Here is a 23865-nt window from a genome sequence, read left to right on the forward strand (position 1 = left end):
ATAAAAAGGATTCCTTCATTACAGACAAACTTTGAGAAATATATTTAACATAGAGGAATATTTCACAGAGGGAAGGGGTTTATACCAGATATTTACAAGAAAGGAAAAGTTGGTCATTGCCAAACTAACATTCATGAGGAAAACTGGAATCCAGACTTTACTAGTGTCATTCTTTAAGATATGATACTGCTGCTACTAAAAGGAGTGGTGCACAATACAGCAAATCAGTAAAAACAACCATGGACACAGATAAAATTACAACACTAAGTAGGCGTTAACATCATAGTCAGTTTTGTGAGGGAGGACGAGGAAACCAATAAAAGTTCTTCGAAGTCTATTTTTTTGCTCCTTCACTTTATTTGAGATTTTGAGTCTTCCTCTTCACTGTCCTCTATTTCTTGGATAACCAGTTCTGATACTGGGTGATCGCCGCTGTTCTCTTCTTTAATGTCATCTTTGAAGTTCCAACTTTGCTCCCGCTCATTTTCAGGAGGTAGCACTAGGGGTTGGTCATCCCCAAAATCAAAGTTGACATTATCCAAACCAGCTTCTGATAAACACGGATGACATAGACGGTACCTTCTTGTACCATCTTGAATTACTCGACCTGTTACTTCGGTGACTGGTAGTTTGCAACGTCTGCAGATGAGTTTGCCAGCTTCATGGATCTAGGTTGAAGGGATAGGAGAAAGCTAGTTTATTGAAAACTAATAATATCCATTGACTACAGATAATTCGTACATAGTGCGATGTGGCAAATTCTGAAGTCTTCATGCACACCTTTTCGTCCCTAAAATGTTATCCATGATTTTAAAAGGAAAAACCTTTCATGTGACAGGACATAATGCTGTTCTTGGCACAAATTATAAGATCTCAGAAACTGTTCAAACAAAGGTGTGAATGAAGCATAACGTCAGCTCTCAATGTAATAGTCATGTTCACCCCACAAAATAGACTGTCAATATAATTGTTTTTATTTACAAGTAAAATAACCTTTCTTCAGGTTATCAACCTCTTTACCCATAAAAGGGGTTGATAAGTGTTAAAGGTGGGTATCTGGAATAATAAATATGTAATATCCTATGCATAGGTACCGTATGCGGCCGGCGGTCTGTGTGCCCGCTATTAAAGCTCATGAATATTCGCTACAACCCACTCCCATGGGTTGTAGTGAATATTCATTGTCTTCAGTAGCGGGCACACAGACTGCCATGCGCGCTATTTAAGAGACTGAATGGTCACTACTCCCCACGCACACAGTAACAGCGTGGGGAGCAGTGACTATTCGGCACAGCACTTCACTGTGTGAGGGAGCATGGCAGGTACGCCATGCGCGGCTCACAGTGTCAGCAGCAGAGCGGGACGCAGCACTAGAGGAGAGAGGAAGTGAGTGATTATTTTTTTGTGGGCAGCGTTATGAGGGAATCAAGGGGTGCCAAGCATACCAGGATGAGGGAATCAAGGGATGCCATTCATGCCAGGATGGGGATGAGGGCCACGCATACCAGGAAGGAGGATATTAACAGAATTGGGGGACATTACCCCTATAACAGTATCAGCAGCAGACCCCCTCCCCCATAATAGTGCATCATGAACACATTTTTTGCTTATTTTTTTTCCTATTTCCCTCCTCTAAAACCTAGGTGTGTCTTATGGTCCGAAAAATACGGTACAGCCCTGACAGAGGGAAGAACTTTTTTTTCTTGGTCAAAACTATAGACTGGAGCCTAGAATCACCACTGTTTGCATGGGTTTCCTCCCACACTCCAAAGACATACTGATAGGGAATCTAGCTTGTGAGCCCCAATGGGGACAGCAATGATAATGTCTGAAGCGCTGTGGAATTAATGGCGCTATATAAGCGAGTAAAATAAATAAATGTCACGGATAAAATCTGTCTTCCGTGGCTACAGATTTTCTCATTACTGAGATAGGCGATAATAGTTGGTGCTCAAAAAGTTCTTTGGAGAATTGTAACTATAGTCTAAAGAGAACCTGCAGCAGAATGTCTGTGTCTGCCTTTAGCTCCTCCAAGAAAGATCAGTCCAGGAGGAGAAAGATTTCTTTGATATTACAATGTTGCTTAATTTCCTGCGTACTATTGATTTATGAAATAACGATTATGCTTTAATCTTTTTTACTTTTAACCCCTTAACGACATGTGCCTTACATGTATAGCACATGACGTGTCTCTCTTTGGCTCCGGGGACGAGCCTGCACCGTTTTGGCTGGAAATCTGACAGCGGCATCTAACATGGCCGGGGTGGAAGGGACGTCACTAGTCCCACCCATCGGTGCCCGTGTCAAGTGACTGTAGGTCGCCGATGGTTTGGCATGTCTACAGGAGACCCCTGCAGTTATCATTGCCAGGATGCTATGAGCGCCACCCAGTGGTCGGCGCTCATAGCAAGTGAGCATTTCTGCTACACACAGGCGATGATCGCAGCTTCTAGTCTCCCATGGAGACTATTAAAGCAAGTGAAACGTTAAAAAAAAAAAAAATCATTAAAACAAAATAGAAGTTTAAATAACCCCCTTTTGTCCCATTCAAAATAATGAAAAAAAAAAAATCAAATATACACATTTGATATCGCCGCGTTCAGAATCGCCTGATCTATCACTATATAAAAAGAATTAATCCGATCAATTAAACAGCGTAATGCGAAAAAAAAAAATACACCAGAATTACGTTTTTTGGTCGCCGCAACATTGCAATAAAACATATCTACCCCAAAATGGTATCAATAAAAAAAGTCAGCTGTGTGCAAAAAACAAGCTCTCACCCGGCCCCAGATCACAAAAAAATGGAGACGCTACGGGTCTTGGAAAATGGTGACATTTTGTAAAAAAAAAAAAGAAAATTGGGATATTTTTTCCACTGCTTAAAAAAAGAACCTGTACATGTTTGGTATCTACAAACTCATAATGGCAGGTCAGTTTTAGCATTCAATGAAAGTGGTAAAAAAAAAAGAAAAAAAAAAAAAAAAGCTGTGGAATTGTACTTTTTTTTTTCAGTTTCACCGAACTTGAATTTTATTCCTGTTTTCTAGTACACGATATGGTAAAACCAACGGTGTCGTTCAAAAGTACAACTTGTTCCGCAAAAAATAAGTCCTCACATGGCCATATTGACCAGAAAATGAGAGCACAGTGGTTTCCATAATCCTTAAATGGAAGAAGTTTGGGACCACCAGAAGTTTTCCTAGACCTGGCCGTCCAGCAAAACTGAGCAAATGTGGGAGAAGAGCATTGGTGAGAGAGGTAAAGAAGAACCCCAAGATCACTGTCGCTGAGCTCCAGAGATGCAGTAGGGAGATGGGAGAAAGTTCCACAAAGTCAACTATCACTCCAGCCCTCCACCAGTCGGGCCTTTATGGCAGAGTGGCCCGACGGAAGCCTCTCCTCAGTGCAAGACATATTAAAGCCCGCATAGAGTTTGCGCAAAAACACATGAAGGACTCCCAGACTATGAGAAATAAGATTCTCTGGTCTGATGAGATGAAGATAGAACTTTTTGGTGATAATTCTAAGCGGTATGTGTGGAGAAAACCAGGCACTGCTCATCATCTGTGGCAGCATCATGCTATGGGGGTGTTTTTCAGCTGCAGGGACAGGACGACTGGTTGCAATTGAAGGAAACATGAATGCGGCCAAGTACAGAGATATCCTGGATGAAAACCTCTTCCAGAGTGCTCTGGACCTCAGACTTGGACGAAGGTTCACCTTCCAACAAGACAATGACCCTAAGCACACAGCTAAAATAATAAAGGAGCGGATTCAGAGCAACTCTGTGACCATTCTTGACTGGCCCGGCCAGAGCCCTGACCTAAACCCAATTGAGCATCTCTGGAGAGACCTGAAAAATTTAAAGGGGTCTGAATACTTTCATACCCACTGTACGTGCTGGAAGATTCGAGCTGCACTAAATTGTTGGCCAATTTAGTTGTTTTCTATTTTCACTACATGCTAGCTTGTGGAGCTCCATGTTCAGAGCTCAGTGTTGTGATAAAATACATCCTGGCTGTCTCCACAGGTATAGATAAGATGCTGTGTGTAAATATTACTGACCAGCTCTGTATGCATATATGGTGCCCAGTAGGAGGGGGGGAGGGGGGGAGAGGGGGGGGGGGGTGTATTTGCAGTTTTGTTTTTAGGCTGCGTTCACACATTGCGTATTTTCAAAAAGCGCGCGCGAAAATACGCTTTCTGTCTGCCAGCAAAGTGAATGGGAAATTCACTTTGTCGTTCAGACACTGTGTAATTTTAAGCAGCGGGAAAGCGCAACTGCGTAAAGAATTGGCATGTCAATTCTTTACGCAGCTGCGTCCTGCGCTTTCTCTCTATTGTGCCCATTATAAGCGATGGAATTACGCAGCGGTGTTCACACACTGCGTAATTCCAGCGCTTTTTTACGGAGGCGCAGGATGGATACTCACCTACCCGATGTCAGGGGAGAGGCGTCCGGTCCGCTCCAATGCCGCGCTTCCAGCATCTGCCGGTGAGCTGATCAGCTGTTAGCTAACCGGCTTCCGGTCAGCTGATTACAAGCCGGTCACATGACAGTCTGCTGATCGCTTCACGGCAGATGCTGCAAGTGCGGGACCGGAGCAGACGCGTCTCTCATCCAACGGGTAGGTGAGTATCCATAGTCTGTCCATACACTGCTAGGGACACACACACACGACACATAGACACACAGACACAGACAGTACACATGTCACCCTTCATTTTTCACACTGCGTTTTTTGCTGCGCTTTTTTACGCAGTGTGTGAATGGAGGTGCTTTTTTTACCTGCGTAAAAAAACGCAGGTAAAAAAAGCAGGAAAATACGCAGCGTAAAAATACGCAATGTGTGAACGCAGCCTTAGACTGAAAAGATGTTGCAAAAGGTACCCACAGAAGAGAATACACAGAATGACCAATATAAATTAGTATAAATACAATTACATACAGTTTGAAAATGGTTCCGGAGATGCTCCAAGCGTGTGAACCTCTTTCCACAGGCCTCACAAGGGTATGGCCGCTCTCCTGTGTGACAGCGCAGGTGACGCTTAAGATCAGCTTTGCGTTTGACCGTGTGGGTGCAGAACGGACATTTAAACCTCACAGGACTCAGATCATCTAGCAATAGAAAAATTATATAATGAGAATACAAGAAGAGGTGGCTTCCAATGTGTGCATACATAAACATCGAGTAACAATTCAGGAGCTGGTTTAACTTTTTTTGTGAATACATGTTGGTTGTTACACAGTAGGTTCAACTCTAGTAAATCTAATCCCCCAAACACTGTACAGTCTTACACATGGTCAATATTTTCTTAAATCAAGGTACCAGGCTGCATGAAGCAAGTCTGTCTGATTGTGCTCTCCATAGCGCTCCTATGGGTTGATTTGCTATCTCTTCCTAGGAGAAACAGGATTTTTCAAGATTCTTGATACTTTCATCAATATTACAACTTTTTATATATACTATATTGTCTACACTTATCTTCTTCTGCTTGCAGCTGCCACTAGGTGGTGCTATATACAGACATTTAGTTCAGTGGTACCAGTATTTGCTCGTCACTTCTCCTAGTGGTGGCTTCTGGCAGCTAGAATTTAAAGCGTAATCACTGTTTAATTTTTATTTCAGAAAGCAATAGTGCACATGAAAATAAGCAACTTTAACATTATCAGAAAAATGTGCTTCTTTCTCTGATAAAATTGATCAGTCATTATCAAAATTCTCAATTCTAAAGTAAAATCTGTATTCCCCATTACGGAGATAGGAGATTGCAGCTGCTACTGATATTCTATGTCGATGGGAGGAGCCAGAGACAGCTCCTCCCCCTCTCCATAGCATCTTATCAGTAGCAGCTGCCATCTCCTATCTCAGTAATGGGAAAGTGTCTTCACTTAATACAGATTTTACTTCAGAATTGAGAATTTTGATAATGACTGATCAATTTTGGCAGAGAATGAGCATATATTTCAAATAAGATGTTACAAAGTTGCTAATTTTCATGTGTACTATTGATTTATGAAATAAACATTAAAAACAACTGTTCTCTTACACTTTAAGTCAAAAGCTGTGTGGTGGCTTTCCTCGGTAAGGAGGGTTTATTGGTAGCGATGAACGAATAAAATGAGTGAAATTGAATTTTATTGGAGCCACGAAGGGGGTAATATCCAGTGTCTACAATGACTTTCTCTTTGTCTTCCTTAAGAACTTCCCTCTGTTGGTTAAACAGAAATGGGAGATGGATATTGGTGTTATCAAAGATGATGAGTGGGCTTCGGTGCTGGACTACATACCCAATCTTTCGCTTAGTGAGTCCAAACAACTATGTCATTCATAGAGTGTGCAGATCACCTAAAATGATGTTTAAAATAGGTCTTAGAACTGATTCTGGATGCCTGAGGTGCGCCCAACAGGAAGCAGGGGTATTGCACATGTTATGGTCATGCCTGCGTTTACACACATATTGGGGAGCAGTTTTGGGCTATATAGAGTCAGCTTATGGGTGCGTGGTGACTAGTAACACTGTCACCTGCATACTGGGATATGTAGACGAGACTAGGACTGTTGAGACTTGGAAACTTGCCATAGCGCAATTACTATACATGGCTAGAAAACTGATTGCTAAAAACTGGATTTCTGCAACTCCCGACAGGCAGAGAGTTTATTAAACAAGTTAAGTCCCTTATATCATTGGAAAAAGGAGGTATACCTCAAAAGGGATAGAAATAAATATATTGATAAACTATGGGGGCCCTGGCCTGGAGACAATCAATTATAAGCCCTGATAGGGTCTTGTTAGATGTGTACTACAACCCCTGGCAAAAATATGGAATCACCGGGCTCAGAGGATGTTCATTCAGTTGTTTAATGTTGTTGAAAAAAAGCAGATCACAGACATGGCACAAAACTAAAGTCATTTCAAATGGCAACTTTAGGGCTTTAAGAAACACAAAGAAATCAAGATTAAAAATGTGGTACTCAGTAAGAGTAATTTTTTTCAGACCAAGCAGAGGGAAAAAAATTATGGAATCACTCAATTCTGAGGAAAAAATTATGGAATCATGAAAAACAAACACACAAAAGAACACTCCAATACATCACTAGTATTTTGTTGCACCACCTCTGGCTTTAATAACAGCTTGCAGTCTCTGAGGCATGGACTTAATGAGTGACAAACAGTACTCTTCATCAATCTGGCTCCAACTTTCTCTGATTGCTGTTGCCAGATCAGCTTTGCAGGTTGGAGCCTTGTCATGGACCATTTTCTTCAACTTCCACCAAAGATTTTCAATTGGATTGAGATCCGGACTATTTGCAGGCCATGACATTGACCTTATGTGTCTTCTTTCAAGGAATGTTTTCACAGTTTTTGCTCTATGGCAGGATGCATTATCATCTTGAAAAATTGTCATCATCCCAAACATCCTTTCAATTGATGGGATAAGAAAACTGTCCAAAATATCAATGTAAACTTGGGCATTTATTGAAGATGTAATGACAGCCATCTCCCCAGTGCCTTTACCTGACATGCAGCCCCATATCATCAATGACTGTGGAAATTTGCATGTTCTCTTCATGCTGTCATCTTTATAAATCTCATTGGAACGGCACCAAACAAAAGTTCCGGCATCATCACCTTGCCCAATGCAGATTCGCGATTCATCACTGAATATTACTTTCATCCAGTCATCCACAGTCCACGATTGCTTTTCCTTAGCCCATTGTAACCTTGTTTTTTTCTGTTTAGGTGTTAATGATGGCTTATGTTTAGCTTTTTTGTATGTAAATCCCATTTCCTTTAGGCGGTTTCTTACAGTTCGGTCACAGACATTGACTCCAGTTTCCTCCCATTCGCTCCTCATTTGTTTTGTTGTGCATTTCCTGTTTTGGAGACATATTGCTTTAAGTTTCCGATCTTGACACTTTGATGTCTTCCTTGGTCTACCAGTATGTTTGCCTTTAACAACCTTCTAATGTTGTTTGTATTTGGTCCAGATTTTAGACACAGCTGACTGAACAACTAACATCTTTTGCACCATTGTGTGATGATTTACCTTCTTTTAAGAGTTTGATAATCCTTTTCTTTGTTTCAATTGACATCTCTCGTGTTGGAGCTATGATTCATGTCAGTCCACTTGGTGCTACAGCTCTCCAAGGTGTGATCACTCCTTTTTAGATGCAGATTAACGAGCAGATCTAATTTGATGCAGGTGTTAGTTTTGGAAATGAAAATTTACAGGGTGATTCCATAATTTTTTCCTCAGAATTGAGTGATTCCATAATTTTTCCCTCTGCTTGGTCTGAAAAAAATTACCCTTACTGAGTACCACATTTTTAATCTTGATTTCTTTTAGTGTTTCTTAAAGCCCTAAAGTTGCCATTTGAAATGACTTTTGTTTTGTGCCATGTCTGTGATCTGCTTTTTTTCAACAACATTAAACAACTGAATGAACATCCTCCGATCCCAGTGATTCCATAATTTTTACCAGGGGTTATAGTGGTTATGGAATCACTACACATTGTGTTAACAAATGCCAAACAGCTCTGTGCCTTTCGACTTGGCTGGTCTTGATCGGCCTGATTTATTCTGTTTTGTGTGGACATATACTTACGATATGGTATTCTGAATAACATATGTTTGGGGAGAGGGGGGGTTAAACACATTGTTTGATAATGTTATTTGTATTTGTGCAATTGTTATAAAATGAATAAAAATGTACTTGATTAAAGAAAAGAAATTGAATTTTACAAAAATTCAAAAAATTGGTCAAAATGCTGATTTTTAGTAATTCGCTTCCACACGGATTTAGCAAAATAGTGACTACTGGCCATCAATTTTCTGAACCATAAAAGGCCATCAAAAGATAAAAAAGAAAAAAATCCTTATACTCAAATTTCCGCTCACCTCTCTGGATCACCTATCCTGAAGATGCGGCAAGGATCGATCCCCACCGCTCATGCTAAAATCCCTGATCTCTTACGCTGGGCCGAGTCTTTCAGCTTTGAAGGGGCCCGGGAGGGTTCTGCCAAGCATGGAAAGTCACGGATCATGAGGTCACAGCGTGCGAGGCCCGGGAACTGCAGGGGGCAGCGATCTGAAGATGCAGTGAGGATCGGACAGGTAACGGTGATGAGTGGAGGGACCGGAGATGGAGTGGTAGGGTTGAGGATAAGGAATTTTTCTTTTTTATTCTTTACATCTTACATTTATGCTCCTGGATCTAGAAAGACCCCAGAGCATAATAAGGGACATTAAATTTGCAGAGAATGAGTTTTTCACAAATCAACTTTCCTGGGAAAATCCATGAGAACAGGCGAATTCATATTTTGCCTGATCCACTCATCTCTACTTACTGGATCAATAAAGTAAATCATTAAGCCTTCCTGATCACTCAATTGACTCATGTTAAGTAGCCCAACATGTTGCTTGAGAATATTGCAGCATAAATATACACTGTGTGCACAATAGTTAGGCAATTTGTGTTGTATTTGATGATTAATTTTATCATTAAACTACAGTGCTGTCAGTCCAAAAGATTTATAAACCTGAAAACGTAAGAAAGTAAAATTGAGGTTATGTCTTTCTTAGGAGCATATCTATGTGTGCAGACTTATTATGTAACTATAAGAAAAACCTAATTTTTCCCCATCTCATTTGTTTATTTTCATCTGTTAAAGTGGGAGTAAAAACCAAACAACTCAAAATGTACAAAAAAAAAAAAAAAAAACAGTCAGTGACCAATATCGTCACCCTTCTTTTCAATAAGTCCTTCCATCCATGGAGTCTGTCAGTTTCTTAATCTGTGACAATTAACTTTTTGGGCAGCACCAACCACAGCCTCCCAGACGCTGTTCAGAGGGGTGTACCATTTCCCTTTGCCATAAATCTCTCATTTACGAAGGGCTCACAAGTTCTCCATCGGGTTTAGGTCAAGTGAGGAAAGGACCATGTCATTCCGGTGTTAACTTGCTAGACAAGCAGAGGAGACTTCTATGCAAGTGATGGAACAGCGTGCTGCATAAAAATCGTGGTTCTCTTGAAAGATGTAGACTTTTTCCTGTACCACTGCCTGAAGAAAGTGTCTTCTAAAAACTAGCCATAGGTTTGGGAATTAATTTTGAGTTCATCTTCAACTCAAAGAGATTGAACTAGCTATTCTAGCTTTAACCCCTTTACGCCCGAGGGTGGTTTGCACGTTAATGACCAGGCCAATTTTTACAATTCTGACCACTGTCACTTTATGAGGTAATTACTCTGGAACGCTTCAACGGATTCCCCTAATTCTGAGAATGATTTTTCGTGACATATTGTACTTCATGATAGTGGTAACATTTCATCAATATCACTTTTGTTTATTTGAGAAAAAAATCGGAAATGTGTCAAACTTTTAATTTTCATGCCTTTAAGTCAGAGATATGTCACTCAAAATAGTTAATAAATAACATTTCCCACATGTCTACTTTACATCAGCACAATTTTGGAACCAACATTTTTTTTTTTTTTTTATTAGGGAGCTATAAGGGTTAAAATTTGACCTTCGATTTCTCATTTTTCCAACAAAATTTACAAAACTTTTTTTTTTAGGGACAACATCACATTTGAAGTGACTTTGAGGGGCCTTTATGACAGAAAATACCCAAAAGTGACACCAGTGTAAAAACTGCACCCCTCAAGGTGCTCAAAACCACATTCAAGAAGTTTATTAACCCTTCACGTGCTTCACAGGAATTTTAGGAATGTGGAAGAAAAAAAATGAACATTTAACTTTTTTCACAAAAATGTTACTTTAGACCCCAATTTTTTTTTACTTTCGCAGGGGTAACAGGAAAAAATGGACCACAAAATTTGTTGTGCAATTTCTCCTCAGCACGTCAATACCCCATACGTGGCGGAAAACCACTGTTTGGGCACACGGCAGGATTCAGAAGGGATGGAGCGCCATTTGACTTTTTGAATATAAAATTTGCTAGAATTAGCGGACGCCTGTGTTGCGTTGGGGGAGCCCCTGATGTACCTAAATAGTGGAAACCCCCAACAAGTGACCCCATTTTGGAAACTAGACCCCTCAAGGATTTTATCAAGGGGTATAGTGAACATTTTGAATCCAGAGGTACGACACAGAATTTGATAACATTAGGTCATCGTATTGAATAAGTTGTCGTTAGTCTTGAGCGCAAGTGCTCGCTACTTAAGTTTGCATCAGGTACTCAGTATTCACCATGTATCACGAGTGCTCAAGTGACATCCTTGAGTCCCTGCCCAGCATGTTTCAAGGTTGTTAGACACACAAAAAAAAAAACATGCAGGAATCGCTCGTGCAATCTCTGCAAGGTTTTTTTGGCCGCGAAGCATATGTGGCAGAGACTCGAGAATGTCACTGGAGCACCCGCGATACTCAGTGCATACCCGAGCACCCGATGCAAACTCAAGTAGCAAGCACTTGCGCCATATCGTCATTTTTTTTTTCTTTACTTTTGAAAAAATCCTAACCCCAACACAACTCTCACCCTAGAGTTTATTTTTTACGCTGTTCCTCATGCGGTATAAATTATTAGACGACTTTATTCTTCGGGTCGGTGCGATTACAGCGATGCCAGATTGGGTTTTTATGATTGACAGCTGTCACACACTAAAAGACGCTTTTTTTGCAAAGACTAGTTTTTGCATCGCCATATTTTGATAGCTATCATTTTTCCATATTTTGGTCGGCAGAGTCATGTGACGACTTGTTTTTTGCGGGGCGAGTTGACGTTTTTATTGGTACCATTTTCAGGCATGTGCCATTTTTTGATCGCTTTCTATTCAGATTTTTGGGAGGCAGAATAAACAAAAAGCAACAATTCAGGAATTGTTTTTTTGTTATGCCGTTCCGTGGTAAAATTTTTAAGGTAGCTTCATTCTTCGGGTCCGTACGTTGACAGTGGTACCACATTTATAATAGTTTTTTTTTGTTTTGGCGCTTTTACACAAACTATTTTATAGAAAAAAAAAATAAATTTGCATCACTTATTCTGAGAGCTATAACTTATTTTTTGGCTAATGGAGCTGCATGGCGGATTGTTTTTTGCGGGACAAGATGACGTTTTCAGAGGTACCATTTTTATTTACATTCGTCTTTTTGATCGCGTTTTATTCCATTTTTTGTTTGGCGGTATGATAAAGCAAAAAATTTAGCTTTTTTATTTTTTTTACCGTCTTCACTAAAGGGGGTTAACTAGCGGGACAGTTTTATAGATCAGGTCGTTCCAGTTGCGGCGACAACAAACATGTGTACTTCTGTTTGTTTTTTTTTCAGAATAATATTTATTCATGGGTACAATATATTTTTATTTTGGGATTTATTTTTTTTCTTCACTTTCTGACACTTTTTGAACATTTACACTTTGTCCCCCTATGGGACTTTCACTTTTTGCAGTCTGATAGCCTGTATAGCATAGAGATGCAGCAGCATCCCTGTGCTATACAGCCTGTCAGTGCTGCACAGGGAGAAGTTACTTTGATCACGCACTGCGCATCACCAAAGTATCACCTTCCCACCTGCTTGTACCTCTATCTCTACCCTCCCCCCTCTTCTTTGATTGACAGCTCTGACTTCATAGAGCAAGAGAAAGGTGGAGATAGATGGAAACCAAGCAGGTGGGAAGGTGTATTTAAATGTTTGGCCCCGCTGTGATGCACAGAGTGGCTGTACTTGGTTTGAACAGTCATTCTGTGCTGACAGAGTCCTTTTAATGTGTATCTTTTTTCCCCCTCTACATGTTTTTCGCAACCTCTTGACTATTTGAAAGAAAACTTTTGATGGTTCTGCAATCACACCCCAATATCTTAGCAATTTCTAGAAGAGTTCTTCATCCCTCTGTAGGACTTCTAACAATTTTGTACTTTTCAGAGTCAGTTAAATCTTTTTTTGGCCCATTTTGCATGAGAAAAACAAGCTGCCTAATAATTCTGCACACCTTGATAAAGGGTGATGTATCCTTAGGCGTCACCCTCCCTCATTACACAAATACACATCACCTGATCTGCTTCATCCAATAAGCATTCAGGATTATAGAGTTTGGAGTTGGAAAATCTGCATAAAAATTATGATATGGTCAAAATAATCACTTGCCTAATAATTGTGCACACAGTGTATAAATCTTTGAGTAAGGCCTCATTTAGATGTCTGTTTTTATTCCTTGTACGTGAAAAAAAAAAAAAATAGACCGATTTCCATCAGTATACTAGATAATATTTTGGTCAGTGCGCAATAAGTTTGTCTAGTATATGTTTGGACCGGACAACCCATTTAAACAACTCTTCCAGCTATTTTCTAATACAAGAAAAAAAAAATGGATAAAGTCCACTCACCATTGGGGTGTGGTGCAGTCGCAGCCTCGCTCGGATCCGGCCAGAGCAGCCTGGTTCATGAATCAGAAAATAGGAGGAATGATCCAGCGTATCAGGCTATAAACTTGAATAAAACATAGCTTTTATTGAGCCATTAAAAATACAGCTACCACCATAATAAAATTCTTGGTGCACTACAAGCATTTTTAATGGCTCCTATTAATTCCTCCTATTTTCTGATTTTCTAATACACTTTCAAATCAAATACGATTTGTTAGATCACATTTTAGTCATTTAGTGGAAACGCTCAGGGTTTACATTGTAAAGCTGTAAAATCTGGGTTTTTTTGTTTGTTTTTTTAAATGCAGCATAAAAGGATTTTCCGAAAATCCATTTTTCTATCTATAATTTATTTTCAAAGTCCCTGTATCTTGAAGGCCCCTACACACATTAGTCAAGAGTTGGCCGAACGATGGTTCAGCCAATGGCGGTCTCTCTCGACTCCACCACACTCAGAAAAACTTGGTTCAACCAAGTTTTTGGTGTTCTCTCAGAAAGCCTCTGGTAGCAGCTTATTCCCAGGGCTTTTGAAATTCGGGGAAAAGTGGAGACCTGCAAATATCGGTCAGTTTAGCCGATTTTAGTGTAATATGTATGGGGGTCTTAACCTTTTTAAAGTAACTCAAACATGCCTAAAGATACTCACTGGCTAATTGTCCCCTCCGGCTCCAGGTCTCTGCTCAGTGTGAAATAGGGGTCCTTTCAGTGCTGACCATGTGACCACTATAAACCACATTTCCCACAAGCACTTTACTTTTTCCCCTAGCTCTAAGCACTCTCATGAGCACAGCTGATTTAGCTACTCCTCCAACTGCTTTGTGACCCTTTAGTGGTAGAGTTGGTGCAAATCGATTCACAGGCCCCAGTCTATAGGCCATGTCAGTATTCTGTGGCCGCTTAGACCATAGCCATGAGAACTGTCTTCTTTTGATCAGCCGGCCTTCCATGACGTCGCTCCAGGCCACCTAATCAAAAGATGAACCATGGATGCAATCAGGAAAGTGGTGGTTTTTATAGCTACTGTCCAGCTGCCAAAGGTCACTGATGTAGCCAATGGACTGGGTCCTGTGAATCAATTCGCACCAACTCTAGTTAGTAGCAAAGGGGGCAGAGCTGACATATATTAGGCATGGTCCTAATGTTATAGCAATTATTGTCAGTCATTCTTGTCTGTCCAAACCATCACGTGTAAAAGGTTCAACCCCTTAGTGACCACCAATGCATCTTTTTACTGACCTGCGATATAAGAGACTAGCGTTCCCCAACAGGAGACAATCCTGTAACTGTCACCTGTACATTATAGCTGACAACTTGCTGCATCAGCCACGATCAGTGTTGGCACCAACTAGGGCTGTTTTACACCTTAATTGCTGCTGTGAATAGTGACTACAGCATCTAGATGGTTAACAGAGTGTGGGGGCTCCCATTTTAACCACATCGGCACCCTGAGATCTTGTGTGCTCCTGGTGTTTGCCAAATGTAATGGCCAAATAACAGCCTTAAAGTTTGCCAGCTATAATAGTCTGTTCAGAAATTACCAACATTTAGGCTATGTTCACACATGTTGGGTTTTTCAGAGTTTTTTGCAGCAGATATTTGTACAAATTTTCAGCTGCGTTTTGGAGTACCAGCAAAGTCTATGAGAAACCAGAATTCTCTGTTCACACATCGTTTGTTTTTTTTCTGTTGTGTATTTTCTGCCTTTGTTGGGTTTTTGGAAAATAAAGCATGTCACTTCTTTCAGCATTTTTTCACCCATTGGAAGTAATGGATGTTGAAAAAAAAAAAAAAAAACGCTGAAAAAAACGCACCAAAATTGCATCAGCGTTTTTGATGGCAAAATACAATGGGATTCTTTTCTTTTTTTTTTTCTTCACAGAACTTTATGTACATGCATAAATAAATAGAAGGACAGTGAAAAAACTCAGAAAAACGCATTAAAAAAATGCAGCAAAACCTGCGTTTTTTCCACAGCTGCCAGAGATTGGGTTTTGCTGCAGATTTGTAACGCTGAAAAACCCAACATGTGTGAACATAGCCTTAGGTGGTAACAATAAACGTTTTCATTCCGGTCATGCCGCTTTGCAATAATTCCTAAAAAGCACCTGAAGGGTTAAATAAACTACCTGAAAGCAATTTTCAATACGTTGTGGGGTGCCGTTTTTAAAATGGTATCACTTTTGGGAGTTTCCAATAAATCGGGCCCCCAAAGTCACTTCAAAACTGAATATAAAAATACGTTTTGTAAATTTCCTTGAAAAAAAAAATAATGAAAAATTACTGCTAAATTTTTAAACCTTCTAAAATGCTAAAAAAATAAAGTAACATTTTACAAATGATGCTGATGTGTGGCAGACATGAGGGAAATGTTATTTATTAATGTTTTTGTGTGGTGTGAATATCTGGATTTAAGGGATAATCATTCAAAGATTGAAAATTGCAATTTTTTTTTTAATTTGTCAAATTTCTGATATTTTTCTATATGAATGCAAAACATATCAACCTAAATTTACCATTATAATAAAGTATAATGTGTCAAGAAAAAAACTGTCTCAAAATCACTGGGATATGTTGAAGCATTCCAGAGTCATTGTCACATAAAGTGACAAGTCAGATTAAAAAAAAATGGCCATAGAGAGCTTAAAATCCTTCTTCCACCAAAGAATGCTATACGCATTTTTTTTTTTTTTAACATATATTACCACTTATGGGTCTTCTACTTTCTCCAAAAACATTTATTTGCCCGGAGTAAACAGGATAGATCTCGTCAAAAACAATGATTTTATATGCTCACAGAACAATTGTATTAACGATTGTTCTGTGCTCATGAAGTGCGACCTGCCTGTCTAAAAAAAAGTTATTAAACGACCGCCAATCGTGGATCTTAAACGACCACAGACCAGGCTGCGTAAGTGCAGCCCAACTCATTAGGTCTTCTAACAAGTTAATCAGCCAAGTAAGCTGCATCAGTTATGAGCCAATGAATAATAACCAGCAGAGATTTTTAAAACCTACTAATTGATACACATCAGCTTTCATGAAACAAAACAGTGTATATTATTAAACAGATATTTCACATCTGATGGGGCTGGAGTATTTACTTTAAAAAAAGGATTATACAGTCATTCTGACATGTATTTTTAAAGTGCTCTAGTAGATCTATCGTGAGATCTGGCGATAAATCTTTTTTAATAAAACAAGTATTCCTATTAGGATATGACCATTAACAATACGATTCCTGGGTTTCTCATATAACGTTCCATGTAATATAGCAATGTATGTACGGTTATGATAATGTAACACTGCGGGAGGCAGTGATTAGGTAAAATACAGACTTCTTTTCATGACCAGAGATTAAGTATGAACATACAGAGCTCTCACCTTCGCTCCAACCAGACATAACACCCAAGATGGTAGGCATCGCTTTGTACAACTCATCTGCCTTGGAGATACGAGGAGCCATGTCCTGGTCTCCAGAATCTACATGCTGTGGTGATTCTGGCCAGCTTTGAGCTGTGTCACCATCGTCGTCATCTTCGGGCTTTGAGCACACCAATTCTTCATGCGATTGAGGTTCTTCATCCTGCATTGTATTCTCTTCATCATGGACTATGCATTCTGCAGAGCCACCCACAAGGTCGCCTAACGGAACCGACGTAAGACATGCAGAGTTCAGGGTATCCGTCATTAACCGCCTGCGGTGCTTGCGGACATGCTCTGGTTTACGGGAATGTTTAGAGAAAGGGCGATGCAAACGTGGGTTGATAGGAGGGTAGTTGTATCCGGCGATAAAACGACTATGCTCTGCTGTTTCATGAGTGTGTGTTGGGCTGTTTTCAGTCCTCCACCCTGCTGCATAAAATCCAGTGCCGTTGCTGCCATTGTCTTTGTCAGACAAGCTAAAGAAGCCATCCTTATCTTTTTCATTGATGTCCAGGGAGGATTTGATAAACATTTTGCATACGCTGATGACATCTGTCATTTGCAAATAACTAGCGGCTGACATAACTTCAATGACATTCTGCCCAGAAAGGGGTAATTTGCCAGAATACACAAAATCTAGGATGGCAGTGAATGTGTCGGCAGAGAAAACATCAAAGGTAGCGGTTGTGGGCTTACTTGTATCTTTAGAGCTTTGGGACAGCAGCATTTTAAAATACCCACTGCTGGCAAACAGCACATTTCTATGAGCCTTGAACATCTGGCCTTTTACCATGATGTGACAGTCACAGAACAGGTCTTTCTTTCTCTGTTCATCCAACTGCTGCAGGAGTCGAATATGATGAGAGGAGAAATCCATCCTTCCCAGTGCACTGTGTAGTAGAGGAAAAGGCTAGTGAGCAAAGTAACTCATGGGAGGAATACAGATTTTATTAATTAAAAAAAATCCATTTAATGAGCTCAAAGAGATTGTCTCCTATTCAATTGCTCAGCTGTGTTAGTTGATCGTTGGGTGTACCGGGTGTCCGACCCTCACTGATCTCATTAATATAATAAAGCCGGACAGCACCTTTAAGGTGACTATGCTTGATCAGCAATGCACAGACTGGCCACAGGTCTCCTGAGCCAAACTTCACAGGCCCACTGGCATATATGAAATTCTCAAGTTTGGGTCAAGAGACCTGGGGCCAGTCCATAAATTGCAGTCTGTACTGAGAACACGGTAGACCGACATCCAAATTCATCCTTAGTGTCAGAGCTACTGACTCTACCATAAACATGCACACAATGCTGGGAACGATTTTTTTTTTTCAAATTGGGGAGAAATTGGCCACTACCAGCGTGAATTTCCTGTGTAACAAAGAAGTAAGGCAAGTTGAAATCCAACATTGCCAATTCTTTTCCTAACCATCTATTGTCAGAGGAGGGTTGGGAGTCCCCCATTGGATATTTGTATAAAGTAAATACATTAATATATTTATGGCCTAAATAATCAAGACTGGCATTGTGCGCGCCAGTCTTCATGGAAGGGTCCACTGGTCTAAGGTGTGTCTAATTCACTGAGAAACGATCACCACTTAAAGGGAACCTGTCACCAGGTTTGTCCCATATAATATAAGACCACCACCCTTCAGCCCTCATATACTGCATTCTAATATGCTGTATATATGCACCCAATCCAGCCTGCAAAAAAGAAAAACACCTTTTTTGGTCCGAGGGACGTCGCTGGCCTTGGTCTGGCGCCTCCCTTCTTTCGATGCCGTCCTCCTTCTGTGCTTCGTGTGGATGACGCTTCCCTACGTCATCCACACAGGGTCTCCAGCATCGCACTCCTACGCAGGCGTGCTTTTCTGCCCTGTTGAGGGCAGAGCAAAGTACTACAGTGCATATGCGCCGGGAAATGTCAAAGAAGTACGCCTGAGCTGGAGAGCGATGATGGGGAACACTGTGTGGATGACGTAGGGATGCGTCATCCACACCAGGGTTCCCCAACTCCAGTCCTCAAGGCCCACCACCAGGCCATGCTTTCAGGATTTCCTCAGTATTGCACAGGTGATAATTACATCACCTGCACAAGCAATAATTCCATCACCTGTGCAATACTAAGGAAACCCTGAAAACATGATCTGTTGGCGGGCCTTGAGGACTGGAGTTGGGGAACCCTGATCCGCACGAAGCATAGAAGGAAGACGGCATCACAAGGAGAAGGGAGGTGCCGGATCAGGACCAGCGACGCCCCTCAGACCCGACCGCCCCATAGGAGAGTAAAATAAGAGATGTTTTTCTTTTGTTGCTGGTCGGATCGGGGGCATATATACAGCATTATAGTATGCTGTATATAAGGGTTGAAAGGTGCTGGCCGTATCTCATATGAGACAAACCTGGTGACAGGTTCCTTTTAATGAATTACTAATGGAATATATTAGAAATGTTACTCTACCCAGGCACTAAAGTATATTTCTGTTGAAATTTATGCCACTAAAGTAGCATACAATTTAGAGAATTAGATGAGTGGGCTTAGCCATGCCCCTTCCTGCCCATGCTCCACCGATTTTGACAAAGCTGGAATGGCATAAAAACACCAAAATTTTGGCAGAACTCGAAATTTTGCGTCATTTGAAGGTAGCTGGCGAATATACCTTCATGAATCGGGTCATTATTTTACAAATAGTTAACAGGCATTTTCACTGGGCTTACTGTAAAATATCAACATACAAAAGAAATGGGTATAGCAGGGTTTTATTGCTTTTCTGGAGTTATTCCAAAAATTACCTATTATACTTATTGAGGATTCCCTTGAGTTATATGGAAAACAAATGTGGATACATAGGGTGATACCACATGCTGCATTCATCCCAAACTGTGCACACTATGATGTACAATGGCTGCAAGATTTGAGATCAGAAAGTTGTGGCCATTATAATGGGCGAAGTATTGGACGAATGCAGCGAGACAGAGCATTTTATTAGCCATAACTTTAAAGGGAACCTGTAATTTCAAAAAACGCTATTAACCTGCAGATATTTGGTTATTCTGAAGGATGACAGAGTCCTAAAGACGCGTGGCCGCTTTGAAAGCCCGGCTTTCAGTCATAGAGGCGTGACTTCAGTCAACGCTCAGTACTACACAGATGTGAGCCTAGCCTCATCGGTGCCATTCCACTACACAGATGTGAGCCTAGCCTCATCAGTGCCATCCCACTACATAGCTGTGAGCCTAGCCTCATCTGTGCCATCCCACTACATAGCTGTGAGGCTAGCCTCATCTGTGCCATCCCACTACATAGCTGTGAGGCTAGCCTCATCTGTGCCATCCCACTACATAGATGTGAGGCTAGCCTCATCTGTGCCATCCCACTACATAGCTGTGAGGCTAGCCTCATCTGTGCCATCCCACTACATAGCTGTGAGGCTAGCCTCATCTGTGCCATCCCACTACATAGCTGTGAGGCTAGCCTCATCTGTGCCATCCCACTACATAGCTGTGAGGCTAGCCTCATCTGTGCCATCCCACTACATAGATGTGAGGCTAGCCTCATCTGTGCCATCCCACTACATAGCTGTGAGGCTAGCCTCATCTGTGCCATCCCACTACATAGCTGTGAGGCTAGCCTCATCTGTGCCATCCCACTACATAGATGTGAGGCTAGCCTCATCTGTGCCATCCCACTACATAGCTGTGAGGCTACCCTCATCTGTGCCATCCCACTACACAGATGTGAGCCTAGCCTAGATATAAGATTATGCTTGCCGTTGGGAAATTTGAACTTAGCATTTCTATGACTAAGGTATCTTAGCAGTCCGAAACACACAAGCCTGTAATACATGCCTTTTTCCCCTACGTTTTTATTCATTTTCTATAAATATGTTTGTTCAATAAATATTTAGATTTTATACTTCCTAATTTTTCTACAGCGCTGGATCGCAATAATTTTTCCATTTAGTTACATTGATAATAGCAGTTCTGCATTATCAATGTAGTTTAAGATGTTGAGATTGCATAAGGACCTTGGATGTCCGTGATGTCACCAAAAGTCCTGTACTCTGTGAAAGTCTAGACATACTGAAGATGAGAGACTAGTAAGTCATTTCCTCCATAGTGTGTATATATTATACGCGCCTGTATGTACAGTATGTGCTCCTTGTATACATATGTGTATAAACATGTGTAACATTCAGTGTAGGTATATGTGTGTTTGTGTCACACAGTGTGTGTATGTAGCATCCACGTACATAAATCCCGGCATCGCAGACAATAGTTCATAGGTGGAAACATGTCAGTAATCGCTCAACAAAAGAGCAAACTGCTGCTTATTCATCAGGTGATTGGATTGTATATGGCGGGACAAAGGTGATTATTCTCGGCAGCACATCTGGCTGTAAACTGCATTAGTGCTGCTGAGAACATGATGCTGTAGGTTTTACTAGTGATTGTTCTGTCCCCATCAGTTTTCATCATCCTGTGTAGAGAGGCCGGGAAACAAACGTTGAATGACTTCTATATTGTCCACCGCGCTCGTTAACGGCCTGACCTCAGCGCAGGTAAATGATGGTGCTGTGTGCGAGCACTAACTTCTGCCCAGGTCACCACTGTTTACCCGACCCTGGTAACAGCGCACATGTGATCAGTGGCCGCATATTATGGCCCCCACCATTAAAGTGCTGCTCCCTAGAGGGAAAGCTACCGACCAGGCTGGGGCCCTGTGCGGTGTCCCGCAGATACAGGGGGTGACACAGGATACGTGCCCCAGGTAGCAGGACAGCGCTATACCGAGCTGTGTCGGCCGTCTCCTCCTCTACACACCGCTGACACTCCACAATAGCTGTCACACACGCACTGATCGCTCTTCCACCAGGCCGCTGACTGGCGGGGCTACGTGTCACTCACAGCAGCACTGGCTCTTTAACTGCCATTCCCATTGGCTATCCCCCTCGCCGGTAAAGGCGGGACTAAGGGCAGCCATGGCCATTCGCTCCGCCATCTGTCACTCAAGGAGAGGCGGAATGTTAGCACCGTAGAAACGTAATTGGAAGCCAGTGCTGCCGCCGTATGCCACACCCTTACCGGGAGATTCGGTGCCGGTGTGTTACCCGAATGTGGCCCACCTTCCACCCTTTGTGCGCCGCATCTATTCTTTGTCCGCTGCCTTTTCCCCATCAGCCGGTGTCGGTGACCCGGATGGCGCAGTCACCGGTCCATGTGGGCGGTGTTCCCTGAGGCCGGGCTTGTCAGCAGTGTGATGCTGCGGCCCTCCTGCCGGGAGTAGCGCTGACATTCACACCCGCCCGGCCGCCCCCGGGTCACCTGAGCCAGTGCACTGCTCCGCTGGCCGCAGCCTCCCCGCACCACAGACACGTACCTCAGACACCACCCCCTCCCGGGTGTTCGGGGGCCTCCGCTTCCCGTCTCACCCGCTTTTGATTTCTCCGGTGTTGTTTCCGTCGCCCGAATGTTCGGACAAAGACCCGTCACGTGACGACGCCCGAGGGCTGAGACTGTCTTAAAGGGGCCGCGCCTAAGGGGGGTGTGCAGACACCCGGAGGAGTGGCGTGCCTGTGCGAAAGGCATGTGGTGACCCGGGTGGTGCGATCCTGGCACTGTACAGATGTAGAAACCCCAGGCTGTGATCCATCCTCTGTGAGGCATGTAGGGCAAGCACTGGGTGCAGACAGGCCATGTGCTGGCACTGGCTGGGCATAGTGCTCCTCACGTACAGGCATTCTGCTTCACAGTCATCTGTAAGGCTGTGTTCACACCTGGAGTCCGAGGCTCCGTCACTGGATACACATGGCAGCATGCTGTGCTGACCTGCTAGATGCCATGCTATACCCGACTGACCTCACTGTGGCCATCGGGCACCGCTGGCTAACGTCACATGACACCCGGCCCTGCCATTCATATTGCTGTCCTGTGATGGAGCAGAACATTGGCATTAGCAATCACAGGTGAACAAAGCCCAAAATGTCACATGGGGGCCATGGTCTGCCCCAGCTGTTTGGAAAGTGCAATTCCCAGTGGGCTCTGACCTGATGGTAGAAGTTGTAGTGTAAAAATTACTGGCACGTCCCTGACCGCTGACGTCTTATCCAGGCCGCTCACACATTAGCGTTATTTTTGATGCCATATAAACTAGTTTTCTTGTTGAAGATGCTGGTAACAAATCACTTACTGAAAGGGGTTTTCTGGGCCAGGCCCCAACTTTGGTAGTATTCTGTGGCCTCTGGATAGGAGCAATAGGGACTGGGTTCATTGCCCACGTCAGTAGTCTGTGGCCTCTGAATAGAAGCAGCAGGACCTGGTCCATCAGCCACGTCAGTAGTCTGTGGCCTCTGAATAGAAGCAGCAGGACCTGGTCCATCAGCCACGTCAGTAGTCTGTGGCCTCTGAATAGAAGCAGCAGGACCCGGTCCATTGCCCACGTCAGTAGTCTGTGGCCTCTGAATAGAAGCAGCAGGACCTGGTCCATCAGCCACATCAGTAGTCTGTGGCCTCTGAATAGGAGCAGCAGAACCCGGTTCATTGCCCACGTCAGTAGTCTGTGGCCTCTGAATAGAAGCAGCAGGACCCGGTCCATTGCCCACGTCAGTAGTCTGTGGCCTCTGAATAGGAGCAGCAGGACCCGGTTCATTGCCCACATCAGTAGTCAGTGGCCTCTGGATAGGAGCAGCAGGACCCGATCCATCAGCCACATCTGTAGTCTGTGGCCACTGAATAGGAGCCCGAGAACCACCTATTAGCTGCCAGCAACCGCGTCTCTTCTTTACATTAGCCTACCTGTTGTGACGTAATCATTGCAGCATGACGCACATATGGCATCGCACCTAACCAAATTGAGCCATGGAACGGGGAGGTAGGAGACGGTTTTCTGGCCTCCCATCCAGTGCCACAGATGGTGTAGCTGATGAAATGGGTCCTGCAAATCGATTAGCACCAACTCAAATACAGACACTATTAGGATTCCTCTCTGCTTACCAGCTCAGGTGGTTATGGTGTGCCCACTCATGTGATTTACCTACTGTGGTTATGTGCCAG

General features: G+C 42.5%; 1 protein-coding gene across 5 annotated transcripts; it reads right to left on the bottom strand.

Moving 5' to 3' along the window:
• Positions 1-26: 26 nt before the first annotated feature.
• Positions 27-22497, bottom strand: ZBTB8A (zinc finger and BTB domain containing 8A). Of its 5 annotated transcripts, none has more exons than XM_073665675.1 (4): positions 22245-22497; positions 16774-17705; positions 4953-5122; positions 27-668 (listed from the first exon to the last, which is right to left on the bottom strand). In XM_073665675.1, exons 2-4 carry the CDS (start codon positions 17690-17692, stop codon positions 351-353), a joined length of 1407 nt encoding a protein of 468 aa, XP_073521776.1. In that variant the 5' UTR covers positions 17693-17705; positions 22245-22497; the 3' UTR covers positions 27-350. The 5 variants fall into 5 exon arrangements, with proteins under 5 accessions (XP_073521776.1, XP_073521773.1, XP_073521775.1 ...); XM_073665672.1 differs by having other exon boundaries at positions 22193-22355; XM_073665674.1 differs by lacking the exon at positions 22245-22497 and adding an exon at positions 22138-22199.
• Positions 22498-23865: the final 1368 nt, after the last annotated feature.

This window comes from Phyllobates terribilis, unplaced genomic scaffold (genome assembly GCF_046119375.1).
Source record: "Phyllobates terribilis strain yellow unplaced genomic scaffold, ASM4611937v1 Scaffold_2__4_contigs__length_985480577, whole genome shotgun sequence".
Classification (NCBI taxonomy): domain Eukaryota; kingdom Metazoa; phylum Chordata; class Amphibia; order Anura; family Dendrobatidae; genus Phyllobates; species Phyllobates terribilis.

Excerpts from the sequence above, each read along its gene's own strand:
- ZBTB8A (XM_073665675.1), bottom strand. The coding sequence starts at position 17,692 with ATGGATTTCTCCTCTCATCATATTCGACTCCTGCAGCAGTTGGATGAA. Across the intron at positions 5,123-16,773 it reads TATGTCTGGTTGGAGCGAAG|ATGATCTGAGTCCTGTGAGG; the intron begins GTGAGAGCTCTG and ends TTCTATTGCTAG. Across the intron at positions 669-4,952 it reads TCCGGAACCATTTTCAAACT|ATCCATGAAGCTGGCAAACT; the intron begins GTATGTAATTGT and ends CCTTCAACCTAG.